Source organism: Ovis canadensis, chromosome 23 (genome assembly GCF_042477335.2).
Source record: "Ovis canadensis isolate MfBH-ARS-UI-01 breed Bighorn chromosome 23, ARS-UI_OviCan_v2, whole genome shotgun sequence".
Lineage (NCBI taxonomy): Eukaryota > Metazoa > Chordata > Mammalia > Artiodactyla > Bovidae > Ovis > Ovis canadensis.
Window position 1 is genome coordinate 36457034 of NC_091267.1, and position 26576 is coordinate 36483609.

Genomic DNA, 26576 nt, shown 5'->3' on the forward strand with positions numbered 1-26576 from the left:
CCGGCCAAATCTCCGTGGATGCTTTGCTAATTCTGGGACTTAACTCCCGGAACCTACCTACGGGACTGGAATTTAGTCTAAATGCATCTGAAGAAATGACATTTTAAGCCGCTTTAAAAATACCTTAAGAAATTTCCTGTGTAGCAGGATTTGATGGGCTTAACAACATGACAGGTAAGAACTTTCTCTCTTTCTAGTCCCTGAACGCCCCACACAGAGAAGGCAGAAGCGGAACGGGACCCTGGAGGAAGGAGAGCCCGGGAACCCGGGTGCCCTTCGGGCTCTCAGGCGCCCGGCCGGGCAGCTGCTTTCGAGAGAGGCGCAGCCCTCTCTCCTGGACGGCGGTGGGGCCGGAGGCCGGGAAGCTTCGGGGGCGCGCGCGCGCGGGGAGGCGGCGCTGCGCTCCACCTGCCTGCTCCGGACGCAGCCCTGGGCGAGGCGTCGAGGGACCACCCCAAGTCAATATTGGGATTTTTAATAAGCCAAGGAATGGGATTTTAATTATTCAAAACCCAGCTCCTCCGGGCCAGAGGATGGTCCTACTCCCACAATATTAGAGACCCATCACTAAGGAAGAGAACAGCGTCCGGAGACATCCGTCGCCAATTGCGAATGAAACCAGAGAGTTGGTAGCACGGGGCATTGATCGCTGGTGCCCAGCCGGACCCTCCTCCCAGTCGCCCCATCCCTCCCCCCTTCCCCCCGACCCGAGGCAGGCTCTGGCGGCGCCCGGGACCTCGCGTCCCCTACATCGTGGCGGGGGTCTGCATTTTTCATGAGCCCGGGGTGAACAGGTGCGAAGTGCGCTGGGAGCCTCCGGCCGGCTGCCGGGCGCGCGGAACATGGAGAGCGAGCGCGATGTGTACCGCCAGTTCCAGGACTGGTGCCTCCGGACTTACGGGGACTCAGGCAAGACCAAGACGGTGACCCGTAAAAAATACGAGCGGATCGTCCAGCTCCTCAACGGCTGCGAGTCGAGCTCCACGGACAACGCCAAATTTAAATTCTGGGTCAAATCGAAGGGTTTCCAGCTGGGCCAGCCGGACGAGGTCCGCGGGGGCGGCGGCGGCGGCGCCAAGCAAGTGCTCTACGTGCCGGTCAAGACCACGGTGAGTGACTCGCCTTCTTCTGTTATTTGTCTGCCGGAGCAGCCCGGCGGGGAGGTGGGGGTGGGGGGAGAAAGGGGGGAGCCGAGAGCCACCGTTGGCTCGTTTGCCCCCACCCTTCTCAACCCCCCTCCCCAAGTCGTCCCCACTCGCCTGAGCCAGGCGCGTTTCCCCAACGTGGAGTCTTTGTGGTCCTGTATTTTAAAGCAGCAGCGCATCTCTCGAGCGCGCAGCCCTCCTCGTCTCCGGAGCTTCCATCCCCGGGTCGGGCGGCATCTCGCGTCCTCGGACTGGGCCATTGTCCCACGGCCTTCGCTGTGCGCCCGGCGCGTGTCCCGCCTTCGCCACCGCGCATAAAGGCCACGCTGAAACCCCAGCCGCACGTTCTGATAATAGATGATTCTGATCGATAGTCTGCGGAGTCTTTTTATTGGCACAAAGCCCGAACGTGGCGCTGGTCGTGGATGTGTGGGGTTCCCCCGAGCCCCCCCCCCCACCCCACAACGGACACTATCAGGTTTTATTGTTAGTTAGACCGCCGCCTGGGAGACACCTGGCTGTCCGATCGCCTTAATCTCTCCTTGAGATCTTGCCCTGAAGATTTAGATGGTAGATAGGGTCCTGGAGATGCCTCCTCCTGCCCACCGCCCCCCACCGCTTCCTTCCTCACTTGCAGCTTTCACAAATAAAGCTGCAGCTACATGAAGAACAACAAAGAGTGATGGGTTTGGGCGCAATCAAGTGGTGTACGTTATTTGTTCCTTATTCTGGGATGGCTCTAGTCTCACGGCCGCAAAGCTGCAAGCCCAGGCGCTGGCGCTGAGAGCTCAGTGTATCTCAGCGTCCCCAGGCAGAAGCCTGTGAGGTCGGGGAGCGGCGGCAGCGTCAATTTCCGTTTTCAGGAGATGGGAACTGTGGGCTACAAGTAGGATTGCAGATCAGATCCATAAGACCTTTCTTCATCATGCTAGGTGGGTAGTCGTCCGGAGTAGGGGTGGGGGAGGGTTATCTGGCATTCCGTACATTTTTGCCTCGCTTTGGGGTTTCTTGAGCATTTGCTCCTTTTCCTCCATCTCTCACTGGCAACTGTTTCCCGTGCAGTATTCCTGGAGGATGCTAGAAAGGAGATGCCTTGAAAGCTATTCATCTATCTCAAACGGAGGTATATTAAATTGGAAATACATGCATGAAAGGTTTTTCAAAGGATTATATGGAAGACTTTCTGGAAAGCAGTTTATGGTTTCTTGAGATTAATTAGGGGTAGTTGTTTGAAGGAACTATATTTCTTTTGAAATTTATATGGAAAAATGGACATGGGAATAAAGGTGAAACGGAAACACACATAAAAGTTCTGCTTTTTTTTTTTTTTAATATGTATCATTGTTGAAAGGTTTCTAGGAGGGCTAACTATAAACGCAGCCTTCCTTCGCCTTTCACATGTGGCATTGCTAAAGACAATGGTGAGATTGCTTTATTAATAATGAGCATTAGATGGGCATGGATGAACTTAGGTTTATCTACATCTGGGTGAGCCAGAAGTCTGTCATAGAGAATGAGGGACTTTGATTCATTTATATCGGGAGTAACATGAAGAACCTGGTTTTTAAAAATAACTTAGTTAGACAAAGTAAATTAGAATTCAGAACATATGAATGTATTTTTCTTTGGGTGGTACTGAACTAATTGATGAATAAAATAATGATTTAAGATATTTATCTGAATATTACTTAATAAGATTGTGTGTGTTTTATTTTGCAAATTGCTAGCTGGGAGTTTGTTTTTCATTTCTTAAAATATTTTACTTAGGCACCTCTGTTTATGTGTCAGATTGCTTCACTTGTGTATTTCTCCAATGAGTTTATACCTGCATGGATTTGGTTACATCTACTGTATGTATATACAGGTGTTCTTTTTTAAAACGTTAAATAAAAATTCTAACATAAATTGTATAGTGGTCATAGAGGCACTAAGATAAACATGGATGCCAGTAATTCAAATCAGCATTCACATTCTTGGGGACCACATTTTCACTGAAAAATTAATGCAGAGTTGTTAAGAAATTGCTGCTAAGAAATCTAATGTAGATTAACAACTCCAGGATTAATAATAAAATAACATGTGTTTCTCTTTTCAGTAAAGATTCTATATAGTTAAGGGAGAAAATGTAATCCTTGAGGTGATGTTCTTGCATAATGGTTTCCTGTGTAGTATTTAAGAGCGCTGATTTTCATTCACATTTGTTTTGAAATTTTGAAGAGGCTTTTAATTCATGAACTTTCCTATTGCTCTTTATGAAATTTTTATGCTGCTCCTGACATAGAATTATAGGCTCCTCCTTCTCTGAGAGACAGCCAATCATCATTTCATTGACTTAAAAAATAAATAAAAGATCCCTTTTATCATGTGTTTCCCCACATATCAGAGTATTTCTTCCTTAAACCTGTGATGGTTTTTCTTTATGATAGCAGGGGTGCAGTCATCAGAAAGAAAAGTTGTTTTTTTTTTTTTTTTTTGTCTTGCATCCAAAAGCATTTAGAGGTTGAAAGAGTGTACTGTATTTGAATGGTATTTTCAAGTAGACTGAGAAGCATTCCAGGATTCTGAGGTTTGAAGGTTCATGGCTGGCTTTGCTTCACCGAGAGCAATTCATTCCTGGTGTTGCAGTTACCCATTGCTGCTGGTAATTAGGCATCATTACTACTGCGAAAAGGGAAAGAGAGAAGGGGAGAGGACAGGCTGGGGCTAATTAACTCCCTGTGTTTAATGAGAGAAAGGGAGACTGATAGCAACTGGGAGGTCGGACTAGAACAGAGCAGACACACCATGCAGGCTTAATTGAAACAGGACTATCTTTCATTCTAAAAGAAGCTTGGTCCTACCTCTTGTTTTTCCAAAGGAGCAGATTTATTTATAGCTTCGCAAATACTTTCCCCCTGAAGCCTCAAGGTAACTGATGATAAAATCAAGCAAGTGACAACTGACTTAAAAATGTAGAATATTGGAGAAGATAAACATGCCCTTTACTGTTTGTACTGGCCATGCCTAAAACTGAGGGGACATATCTGTCACTGTTTAGATTACTGTGTGGCTGAGCAGATACTGTTTGGTCACCAAGCAACAACATCCTGCGACTCAGCCATTTTAGGTCTGGAGTGAGCCTGTGTGCGCACGTGTGTGCGTATACACACATACATGTGCTTTGCTGAGCACGGAATCTCAGTTCTTTTCCATACGACCACTGTTACTTTTCTATGTTCTTTCCTTAAAGGTGTCAGAAATTTAGAAGTATGAAATTATGGTAACTTCAAACAGTTCTAAAAAGATGCAGGAAATGCTTGACATTGATTCAGAAGCAATGTTTAATCTGTGACCGTTTAAAATTAGCCTCACTCTGATTACTGTTTTACATCTTTGATAGTTCTAGCTTAGTTTGTTTTCAGAAGCTTTATATCCTGATTGACACTTTGTTTTCTGGCAAAAATTAGTTAAAACATCACACTTTAAAATGTAGCCACATTTTACTGCTTCATATTAGGAAAGGTAAACTTAGAAAAGAATCAGAAATTTCATTACATTTCATTAGTAATATTATTCACACATTATTGTTTATTTTATAAAAATCCATTGCATTCTGTAAGTCATTAGGAAATACCGTAAACTCACATTTCTATTTGTCTTTCAGTCTTAACCAAACAAGGTAATGAATATCCAAAGTATAAAATCAAATAATATGAACAATGGTTTTCTTTCCTTGTATTTGTAGGAACAGACATTTCAGCCTTTTTTTTTAAAGCATTTACGTGTACTTTTTCCCTTTATTTAGTATTTTTTCCCGTTATTTATTCCACAAGGAAACATAAAATGAATTTTTTATCCAGAAAAGAAAATATATTATCTCTAGTTATGTCATTTAAAAATGATAATTTATTCAGTTCTCAATCGGTAGCCTCAGATTTCATATTTTCTCACTGTGTATACTACTAATTGATTATTGTACAGTGATTAGACTGGTTCATAAGCAGTTACTGTTTTTTAGTTCTCTGATTGTAGTTTTGGTTATTTTTTTTTAATACCACATCAGAGTGAATAAAATAATACATAAGGAGTCCGTGTACATTTCCACTTGGCCTAAGTCTGTGACTAAGGCTCACATCATATATGCTCTTGCCTTGATCTGTAATTTGCTGTAGAATTTCTAGAAAACAAAGCTGAGGGATATGCCAGCTATGCATAATGATACTTTGTATCTCTGACAGAGACAAGTCAAAACAGTAGTCACTGAGACAACCACATTTTGCTTATGTCTTAATACTTCCACAGTGGGAATTGTTATTGATGACTGATGCATTTTCCCCCTTCATTTAAATATTTTGGGACACACTATACCATACATCTTTGTGGGGGTTAAAGAGATCCCAAATATGTGTCTCAGCATTGTGGTTTATAAGCTGACTTCAGTGGCATTTAGAGTTGTTGGGAGGAATCAGTCATCCATGGCAAGTCCAAGTCCCTAGCACAGCACCTCCTTTGGGTTCTCAGGGAATAGTGGGTGCCTTTACTAGAGGCCAGGCTTCCCTGGTGCCTGCAATGCGGGAGACCTGGGTTCAATCCCGGGGTTGGGAAGATCCTCTGGAGAAGGAAATGGCAACCTACTCCAGTACTCTTGCTTGGAAAATTCTTTGGATGGAGGAGCCTAGTAGGCATAGTCCAGGGGTCGCAAAGAGTCAGACACAACTGAGCGACTTCACTTTTTTTCCTTTCCTTTTACTAGAGGCCAGTTGGCCATGAGGATTAAGAGACAAAGGGTTTGTCGAGTTAACACCCCTGAATGTTAGAAGGAAATCAGACCCTCTTAGTACAAGAGGACTAGTTGTTCAGTCATGAATTTGTGTCTGACTCTGTGACCCCACGGACTGTAGCCTGCCAGGCTCCTCTGTCCATGGGATTTTCCAGGCAAGAGTACTGGAGTGGGTTGTCATTTCCTTTTCCAGGGAATCTTCCTGACCCAGGAATCAAATCCACATCCCCTGTATTACAGGCAGATTCTTTACCACTGAGTAACCTGGGGAGCCCATATGAGGACTATCCCACATTTATTTCTGAAGATACCAGTCCTTAACTTTTCTGTTAGTTCTTCTTAGTTGGGTTACTAGTGACTGTGGTGAAGGTGAGGGGGTAAGACCCAACACATATGTATTCCCTCTAGAAACCTTCTGAATGATTCTGAGATTCTACTTGTCAAGATTTTAACTCTGGACTTTCTGTATAGGATAGAGGAAAGATGAGGAAGGAAATACAGGGATGTGGCAGCAGAATTTCCAAAAGTTTCGATCTCCACGTCAAGATCATAAAGACCTCTCACTAATAGCTGCTGTATTTGCCAAGATATTTTATCTCACTAGGAAAGATTAAAGTGAATCCAGTGTGCTTTACCTTATGCTCCTTTTCATAGTCCCAGGATGGCAATGTAAACTTCATGGACAGCATGGATGGCAGGAAACATGGTATAGTGGGCAGGGTAAGGATTTTAAAGCAAGATTTAAATCCTGGATTTGACATTTACTGGAGTTGCGAGTTCAGTTCAGTTCAGTCGCTCAGTCGTGCCCAGCTCTTTGAGACCCCATGAACCACAGCAGGCCAGGCCTCCCTGTCCATCACCAACTCCCAGAGTCCACCCAAACCTATGTCCATTGAGTTGGTGATGCCATCCAGCCATCTCATCCTCTGTCGTCCCCTTCTCCTCCTGCCCCCAATCCCTCCCAGCATCAGGGTCTTTTCAATGAGTCAGTTCTTCGCATGAGATGGCCAAAATATTGTAGTTCCAGCTTCAACATCAGTCCTTCCAATGAACACCCAGGACTGATCTCCTTTAGGATGGACTGGTTGGATCTCCTTGCAGTCCAAGGGACTCTCAAGAGTCTTCTCCAACACCACAGTTCAAAAGCATCAATTCTTTGATGTTCAGCTTTCTTTATAGTCCAACTCTCACATGCATACATGACCACTGGAAAAACCATAGCCTTGACTAGATGGACCTTTGTTGACAAAATAATGTCTCTGCTTTTTAATAGGAAGTTTCTTATTTAAAGACACAGTTTTCTCTTTGCTTCTCTTTGAGAATTTCTCTTTGAGGATTTCCTAATTTGCATCCAAAACTTTGCCTAGTTTTAGTTTTGGATGAGAATTAATAATCATACTTCATAAGCATATAGTATTATAGCATACACTTGACACATAATAGATGCTGCAAAAATAGAAGCTAATCTAAGTATTAACAAATCAAGAATACCATGATATAATTTTAATTATGTGTTATAAACTCAAAATCACAGTGTAATGAGTTAAAATACAAGATACATATATACATTAATGATTATATATTATAATGTAATATAACATATTTATAATGTTAACATTATAACATAATATAGTATAATATAACGTTAATGTATTATATTGCATCTTTTTTTCTTACTCCACTTTTAGAAAATAAAAATGACTTTGTTTTCTTAAAAGTGATACTTCCTCATTACTCAAAAGTCTAAGTGAAAAGGAAAAAATTGCCAAAAATTCATTCTAAGTCTCTTGCCTAGATATAACCATTAACTAATTATGAGTATCATTATAGACATCCATCTAAACAAGTATCCCAAAAGAAGATTAGAGATAATGGTTGATAGCTATACTGTATATGGAAAAGCAGAAGTGATTTTCTAAAACTGGGATGACAACTATATGCTAATTTAAGAAGAATAAAATATATTACCAAAATGTCACAAAAATACATGAAATTCAAAAATTTTCTAATAGATTAAGGCTTATTCATAGAAGTGTTTATTCCTAAAATTGACAGAAAAGATCAAGAAAAATATCAATGTTGAATTATATTTATTTTTTCAACTACAATTTCAGTTTTATACCATATTATTGACTTTCTCTAGTGGTAGATAAGGAACAAATCTTTTTTCATTTCTCTCCTTCTTGTTACTGATATCCCTGTTTAGAATGCATTACATTTATTCTAATTGTTATATATTTTGTTGTATTATCTAAATTATATCATTGCTTTTATTGTCAAGGTTCTTTATGTTATAGTATGTAATTTGCTTCTTACAGTTATTGTCCCTTTATTATGGTTAGATGCATATCACCCATTCTTTTACCTGGTTTTCTTTACCTCTAAATTATCTGACTTGATCCGTCTGTTGATTAGTGGTAATTCCTGATCATCATTTTTTCCCCTAAAGAAGGGCTCCTATTTTCTGTTCTTTGGGGTTTATATACAACTGAAAAATATTTTTCCCTTTCCTTTGTACCTAAAGGGCAACTTAGTTAGGTATAATTTCTTTGTTTTCACTCTTTCCACTGCAACATCGCAGATAATTGTATTAGCGCTATTAAAATTCGACGGCAAACTTTCCCAAATTTCATGGATTTATTTACTTAGGGATCCTTAAAATTAAATAATTTGACTAAGATACACTTTGAATTCCTTTTATTACTCTCTCTTTCTCATGAGTAGTGGTACCCCCGTCCATAGCTTCAGTTGTGTGTCTGTTTTGAGGACTTAATATGCTTCTGCTGGAGTTCAGATCTTTGCTTTGGGTTTTCCACTCGATGTTTTCCATCAAGATATTCCAAAGCACTTAAAATTAAACAAATTCGAAAATTTTTGTTTTCTCCATTCCCCATACTAGGTCCTCCAAGCTAACCTCTTCAAAAAAAAAAAAAAGAAATTTTTTTTCTTTAAAAATTTTCTTTCTTCATGGGTGGCAATACAATTTCCTCACCTTTCCAAGCCAAAAGTCTGTGTGATCTGATTATTTTTTTGTCCCTTTCTTCTCTCCTTATGGTCAGTGCTTGATAGAATACTGTTGATTTTATCAACTTAATATCAGTTGAACCGACTGACCATAATATTACATCATACCATGAGGTATGTCTATTGCTTGATAATTTGTTGTTTGTTTGTTTTTGCAAAATTTGTTTTGATGGAAAGGAGGGCATCATGTGTAATACATCTTTGGCAGTAATTAATGGGATAAATGAAAATCACTTCCCAACCCCATAACACAATGGAATCTTCTTATTTAAATACCACACACCAACTAGTTATAACCAGATTTGGGGGCTGTTTTTTAAATTTTATTTATTTAGGTTAAAAAAACATCACATATACTTTTCCATCTTAAATGTATGTAAGTGTGTGATACAATAGTATTAAGCATATGTACTTTGTTGTACAAAAGATCTCTAGAATGTTTTCATCTTGTGAAACTGAAACTCTGTAACTAATAAAGAACTCCCTCTTTCCCCTTCCCTCCAGCCCCTGGAAACCACTATTCTGCTTTCTGATTCTGTGAATCTGACTACATTTGATACCTTATATAATTGCATGCATGCTTACCCTGCCATGTCTGACTCTTTGCTACCCCATGGACTGTAGCCTGCCAGACTCCTGTCCATGGGTTCTCCCAGGAGTGAGTTGCCACTTCCTTCTCCAGGGGATCTTCCCAACCTAGGGATTGAACTGGAACCTTCTGCATTGCCGACTCAATGGGCATGAGTTTGAGTAAACTCCAGGAGTTGGTGATGGATAGGGAGGCCTGGGGGCTGCAGTCCATGGGGTCACAAAGAGTCGGACACGACTGAGCAACTGAACTGAACTTCTGCATTGCAGGCAGATTCTTCACCTTTCGAGCCATTAGGGAAGTCTCCCTCCCCCCACAGTATAAGTGGAATTGCACAGTGTTTGTCTTTTGTGATTGATTATCTCACTTAGCATAATACCCTCAAAATTCATCCATGTTAAATTGCGTCACAGAATTTCCTTACTTCTAATGGCTGAATAATATGCTATTTTATGTATTTTCCATATTTTTAAAATTCATTTGTCGATGAGCATTTGAATTGCTTCCATCTTTGGGCTTCCCTGATATCTCAGTTGGTAAAGAATCCATCTGCAATGCAGGAGATTACAGTTCAATTCCTGGGTCGGGAAGATTCCCTGGAGAAGGGATAATCTGCCCACTCCAGTATTCTTGAGCTTCCCTTGTGGCTCAGCTGGAGAAGAATCTGCCTGCAATGCGAGAGACCTGGGTTCAATCGCTGGGTTGGGCAGATCCCCTGGAAAAGGGAAAGGCTACCCACTCTATTATTTTGGCTTGGATAATTTCATGACCTGTATAGTCCATGGGGTGGCAAAGAGTCAACATGACTGAGCGACTTTCACTTTCACTTTTGGCTGTTAGAAATAATGCTGCTGTGAAGGGTATCCCTTCAAAACTCTGCTTTCAATTCTTTTGGATGTATACCCACAAGTGGGATTGCTGGATCACATGGTAGTTCTATTTTTAATTTTTGAGGAACTTCCATACTGTTTTCCTTAGCAGTTATACCATTTGTAGTCCCATCAGAAGCAGGAAAAGATGGACTTTTTTTTTAAAGCTGTGAAACTGGTGACTTTGCTTGTCATTTAGAGTTCTTTAATGAGTACATTGCTTCTTTAGGCAATAGAAAGTTTTGAATGTAACACAATTAATAAAAATGCCTTGCATTTATCAACTTATTAATATATATTGGTTAAGGATTGAGATAATAACTTTAAACAAAATGTCCCCTTTAACATTCACAATAATCCTATCAGATGAACATTTTTCATTACATACTTGATAAAATTGTGGTTTAAATTAAGATAACTTTCTAAAGTCACACAGCTTCTAAGTGTTAGTGTTTTAGTGTTGGGACAAGAAACTATTTCAGTTGGATTCCAAAGTCCTTGCTTTGGTTTCCAAACTTAATGCACTCTAGTGATTAAAACAAATTGAATATTCCCCCAACATGTGTATTTTTATAAATTACATATAGTTCTGTATTAATACTTAACACATAGCACATATTCAAAAATGAAAATCTATAGGACTGTTACTCAGTTCAGTTCAGTCGCTCACTTGTGTCTGACTCTTTGCGACCCCTTGGACTGCAGCATGTCAGGCTTCCCTGTCCATGACCAACTATTACTAAATGTATACAAACATAAATTTTAATGTTTTTATTCATCTCAGTAGGTCATCTCATGCATTTCCTGGGGTGTGCACATACCAGTTTGGAGACAGTTACTTTAATCCATAGGATAATATTGTGAGTGTGTGTTTGGTCGCTTAGTTGTGTCTGACTCTTTGTGACCCCCTGGACCATAGCCTGCCAGGCCTCTTTGTCCATGGGATTCTCCAGGCAACAATACTGGAATGGGTTGCCATTTCCTTCTCCAGGGGATCTTCCCGACCCAGGAATCGAACCCGGGTCTCCTGCATTGCAGGCAGATGATATACTGACTGAGCTATTGTTGAAGGCAGAAACTATTGTTGAAGCCTAATATTACCTCACAGTAAGTCGTTTTAGTTAAGACCTTACACTTCAGCTAAAATATCACCTTCTCTCTTACAGGGGAGTGCCTCTGTACTTAACACAATATTAAAAATAATTTCTTAGCTTTAAAAATCCATGACATCCATAAAACCATTGTATTCTTTTGGTATTGTTTTGGTGGAGGTGAGATTTTATTTCATCAAAGGCAAGTTGAGATGGTGCACAGTCAAGAATAGCTGAAGTGCAGGGTACAGTGGAAGATGAAGTTGGAAAAATAGGTGGGGGCAAAATTATGGGAAGCCTCTACCGCCATGTTGCAAAGTTTGACCTTCCTTCTATAGGGAATGCCAGCTACCAGAAGTGTTTGAGCAAAGACATTATGATTTAGGTCTTACGGGTAGGGACTTGAGATCTCTCCTTGGTTTATGCTGATTATAAATCAAATGAATAAAGAATAAAAGTTGAATAGTTCCTTTTGCCTCAATATTTGTTTGAAGTATTATAGCTATAAATATTACACAGATACTGAAATCAAATTGTTAAGCAGTAAATCAATATAATTCAATAGCTTGAGATTGTGTAATTGAATCATGCTGTACAAACATCAGACTTTATTAATTCCAATAGTGTTAAAAATAGGATTGTTTGAAATGTAAGAAAATAAATTTAAAGACACTTAAAAGGACACAACTTGATGACCCAACAACAAGGCATCCCTAAACAATGAAGTTTAGTTGTTCCTGGTTTTAAAATTTCTACAAAAGAATGATACTCTAAATACTCTTTTGTGTCTTGTACTTTTATTGGATATTGTTGTGAGATTCACCTATGTTGTTGTATGTAGCTGTAGTTAGTGTTCTTTAGAATGAATGTATCAAAATTTCATTCATCCTGCTGATGATACATTTGACTATTTGACTTCTAACTTGTTTAATGTATTACGAACATTTGACAAAATGTGCCAAGAATTTAAATCTATAAAAATTAAAACAAAAACTTTGGAAAGAAAAAGGAATATGGATGAAATCATCTTGTAATAAAATGTTTTTTCTTTCCTTCTGTTTTTAGAGTTGAGAAATAATTTTTGACCTCTTATTACTACATCCACAGCTACAAAGATTTACCAGAGAAATTGTTCTAAAACCCACAGGAGATTTCTCTATATTAATAGAATACTTATTCAAGCACAGACCTTTTCAAAGTAATGTTTCAAATACTGCTTAGAACATGGAGTTTATACTTTAAGGCAGTATTCTAAATCTTATTCCAAGTTGTTTATACCTCAGACTTGTTTGATTTTAAATCCACGTGTCTGTCTCTGTCACTGTGATTCTTCAGTCTTTGTGTTCTGTGATAGGCAGGATTCTAAGGTGACTCTGAAATGACTCTCACATGTGTTTAATTCCCTTACCCTTGAGTGTGAGTGGAAAGTGTGCCTATGATCTCTGATTCCTATGGTTATGTTATACAGAACAGTTAACTTGAAGAAAGAGGGCTCTTTTAGGTGGGTCTGACTTAATCACATTAACCTTTCAAAAGCAGAGAGTTTTTATAGCAGAAATAGCAGGCAGAGAATTTCAAAACCTGAGTTGGATTCATTGTAAGGGAGATTCTCTGCTGCTGAAATGGAGGGGGCCATGTGGTTAGGAGCTGAGAGCATGCTTTGCCAACAGCTAGCAAAACAATGGGGACCTAAGTCCTACAACCACAAGGAATACATTCTGACCAAAGGAAGCTTTTCCCAGCTGGGCTTCCAAGAAAGAATGTAGCTGTCTTCCACCTTGATTTCAGCTTTATAAGAACCTGAGCACAAGACCCATTAAAATATGCTGGACTTTTGAACCATAGAAACTGTGAGATAATATAACTTTGTGAAGCTTTAAGCCACCCAATTTGTAATTATACAGTGAGAGAAAATAATACGTAGTTTTTTGGTCTAAATTTTTCAAAAAGCATTTGCTCAGTTAAAACAACTTTCTAAAAAGCACGTTTGACTAATTGTGGTTTAAGATGCAGCTGGGAATAATTTAAATGGCATTCTGCTAATGCCTAATGTGTTGCCATTTTAATCATTTTTGATGAGATGGTCCATAATTTAGTAAAATATATAATTTCTAACAGCTCATTTGAGACAGTTATTGACCACATTAGATATATTTGTGTATATATGTACATATTGACTTATTACTGTGCACTATTTTGATTTTTTGTTTTTAATTAAAATATTTTATTTCATTATATTCCATCTATCTTTTTTATAGAATATGAAGTGGTTTACTGTTTTATGGTTTTCAGGGAGGATGGAGATTGAGGAGTGCATGTATTAAAAGAGAGCATTATATACATCATTATATTAATGTATGTTTAAGTATTTTTTGACTGCATAGTGACAAATAACAATATGTAGCAATATCATTTATTAGCACTAACCATACTATAATTTTATTTTTAAATAATTATTTTATTATAATATTATACATTTTAAATGAGACTTTAATATTTGTGGAATTAGCATATAGAAAATAACAATAATAGGTACATCTTCTTCTGTTAAGATATTAACAGGAATTGGAATCATTTTCCTCTCTCTGTTGAGAAGAGAAAATCTTTATCTTGATTATTTTCTCTTTCTATCTGAGTTTTTTTTCGAGAGACTCTTATGTCCCACTCGTCCTAATTTTAATCAAGTGTTCATTTGTGCTAGTTATTCTCAGGGTTACAGATTTTCCAAGTGTTTGGCAGTGTTAGAAAACTGGAAGGCTGCGAAGGAGACTCAGAATATAAGTTCAGGAAGTTGGAAGCTTCATTTTGGTGACACAAAGGAGTAGCTTGTCTGACAGAGAAAGGGTGGTTTTGTCGCTAGTTCTTCCTTTTTTAAAGTTATATGTTTTCAGAAAATATTATTTGAATATTTGGGTCTCATCATTATGTATAAAGATAGTAGTCATTGAGATAAGGTTGGCCAATATTTTTTAAGTTATCTTTTTTTTTTTATTTTGGTGGGGTGCCAGGGTGAGGGGATGCAGAGACAACACTTATAGGTGGGCCCGGCTGCAGTTGCCAGATGGCTAGAGGGCTTTAGGGGTTTAATCTAGGAACAAGGGGCAAAGATAAGTGGCACATATGAGGATCTAATGTCTAGTCGGGTCATAATAACACTATGCTCTAACCAATTGACCTAATTAGATGGGATTTTCAAGACTAGATGGTATGTTGATTGAAAGTATAATAAAAAATCTCTTAATAGAGCTTCACTAACCAGTGAATTAATCAAAACTCTCTTCCCAGAGTGTGGATTGTTCATTCAAAATAGTCTATGCTGTAGTAACCTGTATCTCGTACACATAAAATTGAGTTGTGTATATATTACTGGTTGCATTTTCCCACATCTTTTATGTGAGTTTCAATTATTATCATAATTATGACAGTTAAATATTTCATAACTGATGAATGCATGAATGTAAATTCAATGCTTTAGAAAGGCTCAAAATACATGTGAATTGCTTAAAAGTACAAATAGAAAAAAACAGGGAAAAAAGAAGAAAACAGGTTTCTAGACAGCCTATATTACAAGTAATAACTTACTTTAAAGTAATTGAAACTAGACGTCACAGACAATGCATTGTCCAGGGCATTATTCATGCTTGGAATGTCAGTCGGTAGACCCACACTTAAAGAAGACATCTTTGTCTTATCACAAGTTTACAAATAATTATATGCTAGCATATATTAAATAAATGAAAATTTGATATTGACATTTATATGTAATGTATTCACTGTCTTCCAACTTTAAATTTTTTAATTGTTAACTGAATAGTTTTAAGGATAACAAGAGCTTTATGCACTAATATAGATAGTAAGTGGTGTTTGGCCAGCCATGGAAAAAATGAGTTAAAGATACACATACTGGCAGTGCTGATAAAACAATATGCTGTTATGATGATGAAGAACTTAGTGTTTCCTGATGGTTGTTTCCATTCAGGTGAGCCAGATGTCATAACTTGATCACGTGGGTTTATCAGGCCCTCTTTAAACCCACATTTAACAAGCCACCTTTTGATTATTTGGGTTCTTACATAAATTGACCAAAGAGAATGCACTGGTCAAACTGTTGCCAATATTGGGAATATTTGAGTTATATTTTTCAGTATAAGTTAAGTGATTTTAGGTTTTATACTATAATGTCTCCTGAGTGTTTGGTGTAGTTCAGAAAGTCTACCTGTAACCAGTTATGTTTGTGTATACAGTGGTGAGATCTCCAAAAGAATACTAGCAAGCTGATGAGATGGGAAGGGGAACATGGCTATCAGGGAGGCAAAGGTGGGGTCCATCAGCTGACTCATTTAGAGTTCCCCCTTCTAGGCAGTCATTCTTAGTTTCCAGTTCCCGTGACATATTTGTTATTCTCTTCTAATTAAGTTATTTTCTAAAATATGGTACCTGGCATACTTTATATATAAGGTTATAATCATAGTTTGCCTATAACTTTGAATTATGCTTTTCTCATTTAAAATCATTATTAAGATTTCCTCAATAGTCTTCATAATTATCTTATGGCTTTGTAAATACCTAATTAAGTGTTCAGAGAAGGCAATGGCACCCCACTCCAGTACTCTTGCCTGGAAAGTCCCATGGACGGAGGACCCTGGTGGGCGGTCACGAAGAGTCAGACATGACTGGGCAACTTCACTTTCACTTTTCACTTTCATGCATTGGAGAAGGCAATGGCACCCCACTCAAGTGTTCTTGCCTGGAAAGTCCCATGGACAGAGGAGCCTGGTGGGCAGCAGTCCATGGGGTCACGAAGAGTCAGACATGACTGAGCGACTTCACTTTCACGCATTGGAGAAGGAAATGGCAACCCACTCAAGTGTTCTTGCCTGGAGAATCCCAGGGACGGGGAAGCCTGGTGGGCTGCTGTCCATGGGGTCGCACAGAGTCGGACATGACTGAAACGACTTAGCAGTAGCAGCAATCAAGTGTTTCTACCATAACTCTCTTCTTTTTAAAATTTTTATTTGATTTTATTCTTTTGCCCATTTTGTTTGATTTCTTATTGAAGTACGGTTGATTTACAATGCTGCATTTCTAGTGTAGAGCAAAGCAGGAAAGTGATTCAATGTTATCTGTATCTATATATATACATATATAACTACATACATGTTTTCCTTTTCAGAGTCTTTTCCATTATATTTTATTACAAGATATTAAATGTAGTTCCCATCCTTGTTGTTACCATAACTGTCATCCATAATTTTCTTTAATATTTCCATATGATTTATCATTTAATTGTGTTTCTTTTTTTGCTTTAAGTTTATTTTCCCACTTAATTATGATACTTATCTATCCTTTTCAAAAATATGTGTGTGTGTGTGTTTGTATCTTGGAATGGATTTTTTTGGCTCTCAATGAGGAACTTTACTTGAATCTTCTTAGGATCCAAGAACTTCGTAAATCTTATTCCTGTCTTCTAGCTCAGGATATGTCCCATTTTAGTGAGTTTACCCATTACCGGAGTATCTTGTTAGAATGGAGGTTCTGGGTCAGGCCAGGGCTCATGATTCTTTGTATCTAAAAAAAAAGCTACATGTGAGTTGCCAGTGCTGGTCAAAAACACGAATCTCTTTCATTATGGATGATCTCTTTCATGAAAAACTCTAGTGAGAGTATAAAACACAACCACCTGAGCACTCTGAAAAACAATAAAAGGCAGAATGCAGATGGAAATGGACTGGACACAAAACAATACGAGGGGTGAGTTTCTCTGTTTTTTCCCATTCTTTTATCTCCTAGATTTAACTGAAGGCTAGTCTCAGTCATGGAGCTGCACTGCTGCTATATGGTGGCCGTGCTGGCAGAGAGGAGCCTAAAACGCTTAGTGGATAACCTTTCTTGTGGGCCAGAGGAACAGTGTGGAAAGGGCCCCAGTGGTCCGAATGTGTGTGAAATTCCACTACTACTTTCTCTCCCTCACTTTCCTGATACATGTGTCCTGAAGATGGGTCCAGTCTCATGTATTTATGCAGACTGCAGAAGGATGAAATGTTGAGAGGCACTGATATTTTCAGGCTAGAGGAATCAGAAATAAAGGGATGTTGGAAATAAGAGTGAGGGAAATACCAGAGAGGACATCTGGTGTGATGTCCTAAATTTTCGTGTGAACTTAATTCTTTGTCAAGCTGTGAATGTGAAGCACATATGCAAAGTGCCATGACCAAGTATTTGAGAAGTAAAGTGTGATATAAGCTACAGTACAAGTTCCAGGGTAATCCCTATGCTACCCGCTACCCGTATGCAGATTAGACCCAAAGGAATAGAACAATTTGAAAACTTACCTGATAATGGAATCACTGGTGAGAAGGCAAGCAAAGCTCATGGTCTGAGTCTAATAGGGTTTAGTGCATGATATAAGTATACAACACTTTCCAGAAGATTTTAGTAGGATCTAGAACCTCACAACATAATCAAAAATTTCAGGATACAGCCTGAAATAAGATAATCTTATATGCAAAATTGCATATAAAAGTGATGAAAATTGGACATGTTTTAAGAGGAAAAAAATCAACATGCCAATTCAGTTGAGTCAGATGCTAAAGTTAAGAGCTTTCAGCTATTATAACCAATGCTCTATGCAGAAAATACAAATACTTTTGATGGAAAAATAGATTAATGGAAAATAGATTAATGGATTAATGGAAAAATAGATATTCCAAGCAGAGAAAGAGTAACTTTAGTTCTTTTAAAAAGAAAAAAAATACAAAGATTTGAACTAAAAAATTTAATAAGTGATAAAAATTTACTGGGTGGGCTCAAGAATAGAATGCAGATAGCAGATGAAGGAGTCAATGAGTTTAAAGATTAATAGAAATTATCATATCTGTAAAACAGGGTAGAAGATTACAATATAAAAAAAACTAAATTTTTCTTTTTGTCACTGAAATCATAGAAGCAGAAAAGAAATTGTTATAGAAGAAAAATATTTGGAAAAATAATGACTAAAAGTTTCCCAGATTTGGTGACAAACCAAGAAGCATGGTAAAACCCAAACAAGCTAAAATTTAAAAATGTTATGAAACACATAATGAACCTTCTGGAACAAAACAATCTTGAAAGCAGCCAGAGGTAAACAACACAGGATAATCCAGATGGCCACGGAGTTCTCCTCAGAAACAAAAGAGGTCCCTAAAAATAGTACTTTTTTCTTCTTTTTTTTAAATGTTGAAAGAATTATATATTCATTGAAAAATACCCTTTCAAGAAAGAAGATGATATAAAGACATTATCTGATGAAGAAAAACTATGAATTATTTTCCACTGGACCTGCTCTAAAATTAATGCCAAAGGAAGTTCTTCAGGAATGTTCTTCAGAGGAATGGTGTGTGTGTGTATGTGTGTGTGTGTGTGAGTCATTCAGCTGTGTTCAACTCTTTGTGACCCCATGGACTGTAGCCCACCAGCCCCCGCTGTTGGTAGAATTCTCCAGGCAAGAATACTGGAGTGGGTTGCCATTCTCTTCTCCAGGGGATCTTCCCAACCCTGGGATTGAACCCTGGTCTCTTGCATTGCAGGCGGATTCTTTACTGCCTGAGCCACCAGGAAAGCTCAAAGAGGAATGGTAGTAGGAGAAAATTTGGACCTTTACTAAAGGAAAAGAAATAGAAACTATAAATAAACTACTTTTCATCTTCTATATTCTTTAAAATATATATGACTCTTGAAAGGAAAAATTATGGCACTGTCTGGTGGGGTTTTAAAGTTTATGTAGCTGTGATAAGAATATATAGTTTACAAAGGATATTTTCTAACTGAAACGATTATGATATCAAATAAGAGAAAGTTATCTGGTGATTCCCCTAGTATTCAAAGATTCAACAACATACTTTTAAGTAACCTATAGGTGAAGGAAGAAATCCCAAAGAAAATTAGACAATATTTCAAACAGAAGAATGAAAATGATAGTGTAGCATATCAGAATTTTCAGGATGCACCTAAAGGAAGATTTTGAGGAAAATTTATGATGGTGACTGTTTATGTTGCAAAAGATGAAGTGTCACAAATCAGTAATCTCAGCTTCCACCTAAGGAACTAGATAAATAAAAGCAAATGAAACCTGGTGAAAGCAGAATCTAAATATTAGTTAATTCCTGGTGAACTCAGTAAGTCAAAAGTATCCCTTTGCCTGGGATTCTAAGGACTAAGGGTGGTTCACATAGTGTCCCAGACAGAGTGGAGGGTACTGGGCTTTGGTTACTGCTGATGGTACTGGTATCTGCTCAGATGTATTGGGTTGGCCATAATCTCTTACAGGAAAACCTGAATGAACTTTCTGGCCAATCCATTTCCCCATTCAGTTCGCTTGTATCATGTAGATTGCTAATGTGGTACACCTTGTTTGTGAATACAAGGCTTATACAAATACAGGACTCTCTCAGGTATCTTGTTGTCTTTCTTGATATCATGGGTTGAGTTCACTTACTTTCCTGTGGGTGCTTGTGAAACTGTCTCACACTGACATTGCCATTCAGCTGTCTCCATTTTCTTGCTCACAAAATATGTCAGATGCAGAAAAAAAAATAATGTCACCCACCTATTATATTTGTTGTTATTTTTCAGCTGCTAAGTTGTGTCCATCTTTGCAACCCTGTGGAATGCAGCATGCCAGGTTCCTGTGGCCTTCACTGTCTCCCAGAGTTTGCTCAAATTCACGTCCATTCAGTCACTGATACAATCTAACCATCTCGTCCTCTGCCACCATTTTCTCCTTTTACCATCAATCTTTTTCAGCATCAGGGTCTTTTCCAATGAGTTGACTCTTTGCATCAGGTAGCCAAAATATTAGAGCTTCAGCCTCAATTCTTTCAATGAATATTCAGGGTTAGGTTTGACTGGTTTTATCTCCTTCTGTCCAAGGGACTCTCATGATTCTTTTCCAGCATCAGTTTGAAAGCATCAGTTCTTCACCAATCAGCCTTCTTTATGGTTCAGCTCTCACATCCATTCATGACTGCTGGAAAAACCATAACTTTGACTGTATGGATCTTTGCTGGCAAAGCAATGTCTTTGCTTTTTGGTATTCTGTCTAAGTTTGTCATAGCTTTCCTTCCAAGGAGAAAGCAACGTTTAATTTCACAGCTGCAGTCACCTTCCACAGTGATTTTAGAGCCCAAGAAAAGAAAATCTGCCACTGTTTCCATTTTTTTCCCCTGGATGCTGTGATCTTGGTTTTTTGAATGTTAAGTTTCAAGCCAGCTTTTTCACTCTCTTCTTTCACCTTCAAGAGGCTCTTTTAGTTCCTCTTCACTTTCTGTCATTAGAGTTGTATCGTCTGCATATCTGAGGTTGTTGATATTTCTCCAGTTTGGGATTGTTGATTCCAGTTTGGGATTCATCCAGCCTGGCATTTCTCATGATATATTCTGCATATTTGGGGTTGCAGGAATTCCCAAAGCTATCTGGGTTTAGCTTCTCAGAACTTTTTTAAATTAAAACTTTAGGGAGGCATAGACTGCAGGACTTCTCAGGAACTCATGGATATGCAGGTACATTTTCTTCTGTTTGTCTTCACCCACTGAGAATTGCTATCTCACAAGAAGTGTGAAAACTGTTTATTACTTCCTCAACATTTTATTCAGGTCTGTTTCTTATGGCATAATCATTCTGTGATGGGTCCTCAGGCTTTAGGTTTCTGAAGATCCAAAGCTCAGAATCTTGCAACTCCAAGTAAACTTTGAAACTTAAAATCCAAGACTTGAACATTTGAACATTTTTAAACAATGTGTGTTCATCACAACTTTCCCTAGGGCAGTGTATGTATACAAGCCTCACAACTTAGTTTGGGGAAAGGACCTGGATACACATAGAAAGACAAATGAAAGAAATCAGTTCATACTGCAAAAGTTCTCCTGACATCTATGAGGTAAGGAGAGGAAATGACAGTTACTTCACATGGTTATTGTGATGATTCAATGAGGCAATACATATGATTCATGTGGCAGTTTCTGACAACAAAGAATTTAAGTATTAATTCCTCGCCTTTTTGTCATTGTCATCTCCTCCTTTTCCCAACAATTGCAGAAGTATCATCTATGTTGAGGGAGCATGTAAAGACATCTTAAGGGTTTATTAATTATGTGGAACAATTCAGGATACGCTTGAAGAGAAACTGATGGCTCCAGAATAGAATACAAATGGCCAAGGGAAGGATAGTGACTCAGCTTTTCCTTAATCCATTATTTGTCTTACCTATTATCCAGGACATTTACAAAGTCTCCTAATGTTAACCATGGCTTCCTTGGTGGTTCAGTGGCAAATAATCCACCTGCCAATGTGGGAAACAAGGATTCAGTTCTGGGGTCAGGAAGATCCCTTGGAGAAGGAAATGGATACCTACTCTGGTATTCTTGCCCAGGAAATCTCGCTGATAGAGGAGCCTGGTGGGCTACAGTCCACAGAGTTGCAAAGAGTCAGACACACAATTTAATGACTAAGTATGAGTGTGAGCTTGTTAACAAAATGATTACTTTGCAATATAGTACATATATTTAAAATTATAAACATCACAACACAGGGGAAGGAGAGTGTGGGACGAACTGACAGAGTGACATTGAAAGATATGCATTACTGTATGTAAAATAGATAACCAGCAGCAATTTGCTGTATGACACGGAGCTCAGCCTGGTGCTCTGTGACAGCCTAGAGGGGTAGGATGGGGTGGAGTGGTGGGAAGGAGGTTCGAGAGGTATACATATGTATACCTATGGCTGATTCATGTTGTATGGCAGAAACCAAACATTGTAAAGCAATTATCCTCCAATTAAAAATAAAAATTAGAAGAGGTCCAAGTATCAGGGAACCAGAGAATACTGAAATGAAAAGGAATGATGCAACAAATATTATAAAGAATTTTATTATAAAGATTGCTGCAGGGACCATTGGATTAAAAATGCTTAGTACAAACTATAAGAACTAATCATTGGCTGAGATTGTTTGTGATAAAGGGTACAGATTCTCCTCTTGTTACAGAGATCCTGGGAGAAAGATCATGTATCCTACTGTGGAGTAATAGGGTGTTAGGTATGTGTATATAGAGTAATCGAGTGTTCAGTTCAGTTTAGTTGCTCAGTCGTGTTCGACTCTTTGGATCCCATGGAATGCAGCATGCCAGGCTTCCCTGTCCATCACCAAGTGCTGGGGCTTGCTCAAAGTCATGTCTATTGAGTCAGTGTTAGATATGTGTGTATGGAGTAACAGGGTGTTACTATATTATATATTGTGTGCACAGATTTAGGTTTTGTTGAAAGTTATTTTACTTCTCAAACAAATAGGCTTTTCATGAGTCAGAACCGTATAGCAAGGCAGAAGGTAACCAGGGGAGGTATATCCTGTCTATGCTGCCTTATTAGTGCTTGTCACATTGTGGTGTTGTTTTTTTTTTCAAATAAGCAGAAATTTAATTTTTATCTCATTCAAAAAAAAAGGGGGGGGCTAAATGTAGATAGTCAAAGGATGATATGGTGAAGTCCTGATGTCATAAGGTATCAAGGCTCCTAATTTCCTATTTGCCATTTTTAATATTGTTTTCATCTCACTTACTGAAGCAGTTCTAGTTCTGGTAGACATAATGCTTTCCAGGCAGAAAATTGTGTGTAAGAGAGAGAAAGAAACAGAGAAAGCAAAGGATACAGACTCTTCAGCTCCCTAATCTCTGTTTTTTTGAAATGAAATTTTTATTGAGATAATGGTAGATTCACTGGACTCATTCCTTACTAATGAGAACACTTTTATCACAACCAGAATTCTACTGATACACTCCACTAATATTATTTCAATTTCCCCAGTTTTATTTGCTGTGCATGAGTGTCTGTGTGTGTCAAATTCCACACAGGTTCATTGTGTCTGGGTTTGTGTATCCACTACACAAACATATTGAACAGTTCCAACAACATAAGGATCCCTCAATCTACCCTTTTATAACCATATTCATCTCTCCGCTGACCCATTCACTCCTCCATGACCTCCTAAGCCTAACCTTTGTCAATCACTGACTTATACTAAATTTCTAAAAACTTGCAATTTCAAAATGAAACCATACGTACAACATACTTTTGAAGATAGCCTTTTTTTTTTTTTAATTCAGTATCGCTCCCCGGAGAGACATCCAAATTCTTGTATCAATAATTTGTTTTTTTGTTTTTGAGTAGTACTCTCGGATATGGATGTACCATTATTTGTTTAATCTTTAATCTGTAGAAGGATATCTGATGTAATTTCAGTTTGAAGCTGTTACACAGAAAGCCGCTATAAATATTCGGGTATAGGTTTCGTGTGAACATAAGCTTCCATTTGCCTGGGATAAATGCCCGAGTGCAGTTGATGTGCTGCAGAAGTGCATGTTGGTTTCCTGAACTGAAACTGTTTCCCAGAATGTCTGTACCATTTCACTTTCCTACCAGATATGTATGCGTGATACTTTCCCATCCTATCCATTTTTTCATGTAATAGCAAAAATAACTTATACTCAGTAACAACATAAAGTCATACTTCCTCTTTGAGCAGTTATCCAGCTCATAGTTTATGTTTGAAGGTAACAAATGCAAATAAGACCATAGGTATCATTGTAATATTTTCTCAGCTTTTGTTTCTTGAAAATCATGGATAATTAGTGGGTTTATTCATCTCCAGCATAATATGTCTATGGTCTGTAAGATAAGAGGCTTCACTTCCTTTGAAAAGTTTGCTAGTAGTGCTTGCCTACATGGTCAAGATTAGAAAAATTGACATGTGTAATCAGCCATCCAACGACTGTCTTCATGAACTGGAAGCAATAGAAACAAATATGTTGATGTTTTTAGGCAATGGAAGGATTAGATTTTAACTATAGGACAAAGATACTGAAGTGAATAATCTAGAATACAGTAAATTTTGTAGACCTGTGGGTTAACTAATGATTTCAACCTGTTGAACTAAATGAACACACCAGAGTTTCTCTCTGAGCAGCAGTAATACTTAAATTAATCTCAGTATTCCCAGGATTCTTTGTGGTATCTAACTCATAGCAAGTACCTGATAAATATTTAATTAAAGAATGCAATTTTAAAAAGAGAATGTAATTATAGCAAAAGTGGGATTTTGATCTTTCATTTTTTGGTCAAAGCAAGTTGAAATCAACTTTGTCAGTCCTAAATCTGATTGGTTCCTGGACTCAGGACAAATAATAACAATGTTTTCTTTAACTTTTTAAATGCTCTAAAAAAGCAAAATAAGCAAATGCATATGTTAATAAGAAAAATATGCTTACACAAATGTAGGTAATGAGCAAACTTGTATGGATTAAACATGGATCTAGATAAGAGAGAAGCTTGTTTCTTGATTAGAACATCAGTGTGTGCTGTGCTTGATCACTCAGTTCTGTCCTACTCTTTGAGACCCCTTGGACTGTAGCCTGCCAGGAACATCTGTCCATTGGGATTCTCGAGGCAAGAATACTGGAGTGGGTAGCCTATCCCTTCTCCAGGGGGTCTTCACGAACCCGGAGTTGAACCAAGGTCTCTTGCATTGCGGGTAGATTCTTTACAGCTGTGCTACCAGAGAAGCTCTACATCAATGTCGAATGTTGGTGTTTTCATGGCACTGAATTTAAAATTTGCATTTATGATAGATATATATAAATTATATATTTAAACAGAAAAATTGCAAGCATTTTTTAAAATATAATTTAGGCCTTGAAAGAATTTTGAAAATTTCCAAGACACAGTAACTAAACCAAGAACTCCAGACGAAAGGTTTTGAACTCAGAAATTTACTGGGCCATGTTCACTTGTTTTCCTAGTAGCTCAGCTGGTAAACAATCTGCTGCAATGCAGGAGACCCTGGTTCAACTCCTGGGTCAGGAAGATCCCCTAGAGGAGGGCATGGCAACCCACTCCAGTGTTCTTGCCTGGAGAAGCTCCATGGACAGAGGTACTTGGGGAGCTACAGTCCATGGAGTCGCAAAGAGTTGGACATGACTGAGCGACTACGCACACACAACGTTCACTTGGGTAGGCTAGCATGTGAAGCCATGAAAGAAACTATGGGAGACACAATATTTTATGTGTGATGGAGAAAGGATGCTGAGGAAAAAGTATCAAATAATTAGGACTTACTTGTTATACTTTTTATTACTACTTCTGTACAGTCCTTACATGTAATTGTTTTGGTTTTCTGATTCTTGGGATATAGAGTGTCTACTATTAATTCTTGGTGGCAGCAGCGGTAGAGGTTAAGAACATGAACTCTAAAAGCAGATAACTGCCTGGGTTTGATTTTCACCTCTGTCACATATTGGCTGTGTGACTTTTGGCAAATTGCTTAATATCTCTGCTTCACTGTTTATCTATAAAGTGAAAAAAAAAAACTCATGACTTTTTAATGAATATTAAATGTGTTAATATTTATAAAACAGAGAAATGCTTGTGCACAGTACATGTCATAGAAGTAAAATTGCCAAGTAAAAATTGTGTGTTTGGAGGTGATAATGCAAAAGAAAGCCAATAAAGTATCATTTTCTTCTCTCTCTCTCTCTCTGTGTATGTATGTGTCTGTGTGTCTGTCTATATTTTTCTTCTGTGCCTCTATTTCTCTTAATTTTTCTCTGCATTATAATACAAAGAAGCAACCCTATAAATAGGTTGAAATTTAAAAATGCCTTATGAAATTATTTTTTTTCAAGACAAGAATGAGCCTCTGATTTTGATCAGAAGCTGATCTTCAGTTTTGAAATGTTCTGTATTCATAAGGAACTGTTCTGTTGGTTAGGACCATACAGGGAAAAACAAACAAAAAAACAAATCCTTTCCTTAAGGGATTCTTCTTGTCAGACAGAACTTTTACATTGGATATTTTCACTAAATCAGTCAACTTACTTATTCCATCAATATTTTTTATTCCTTTCAACTGGTCATCTCTCTCTTATTAGCAGCTGACTTTTGATACCACCATGGATGGCTTCCATGTCTGACCTGTGTACAGTACATCAATGTATTGCTTATGTAGAGAGGTTCTTGGTGGCTTTTTCATTTTGTGGATCAGTAAATTAAGAAAAACTTTAAACATGATTCAAAA

The 26576-nt window shown here is 38.1% G+C and overlaps 1 protein-coding gene across 6 annotated transcripts in view; it reads left to right on the forward strand.

Moving 5' to 3' along the window:
- Positions 1-842: 842 nt before the first annotated feature.
- Positions 843-26576, forward strand: part of NOL4 (nucleolar protein 4) — a 460596-nt gene continuing 434862 nt past the window's right edge. For all 6 annotated transcript variants that reach the window (XM_069568799.1, XM_069568797.1, XM_069568800.1 and 3 more), the window contains exon 1: positions 843-1109. In XM_069568799.1, coding sequence (XP_069424900.1) covers positions 843-1109 — 267 coding nt within the window. The remainder of the gene's footprint in view (positions 1110-26576) is intronic.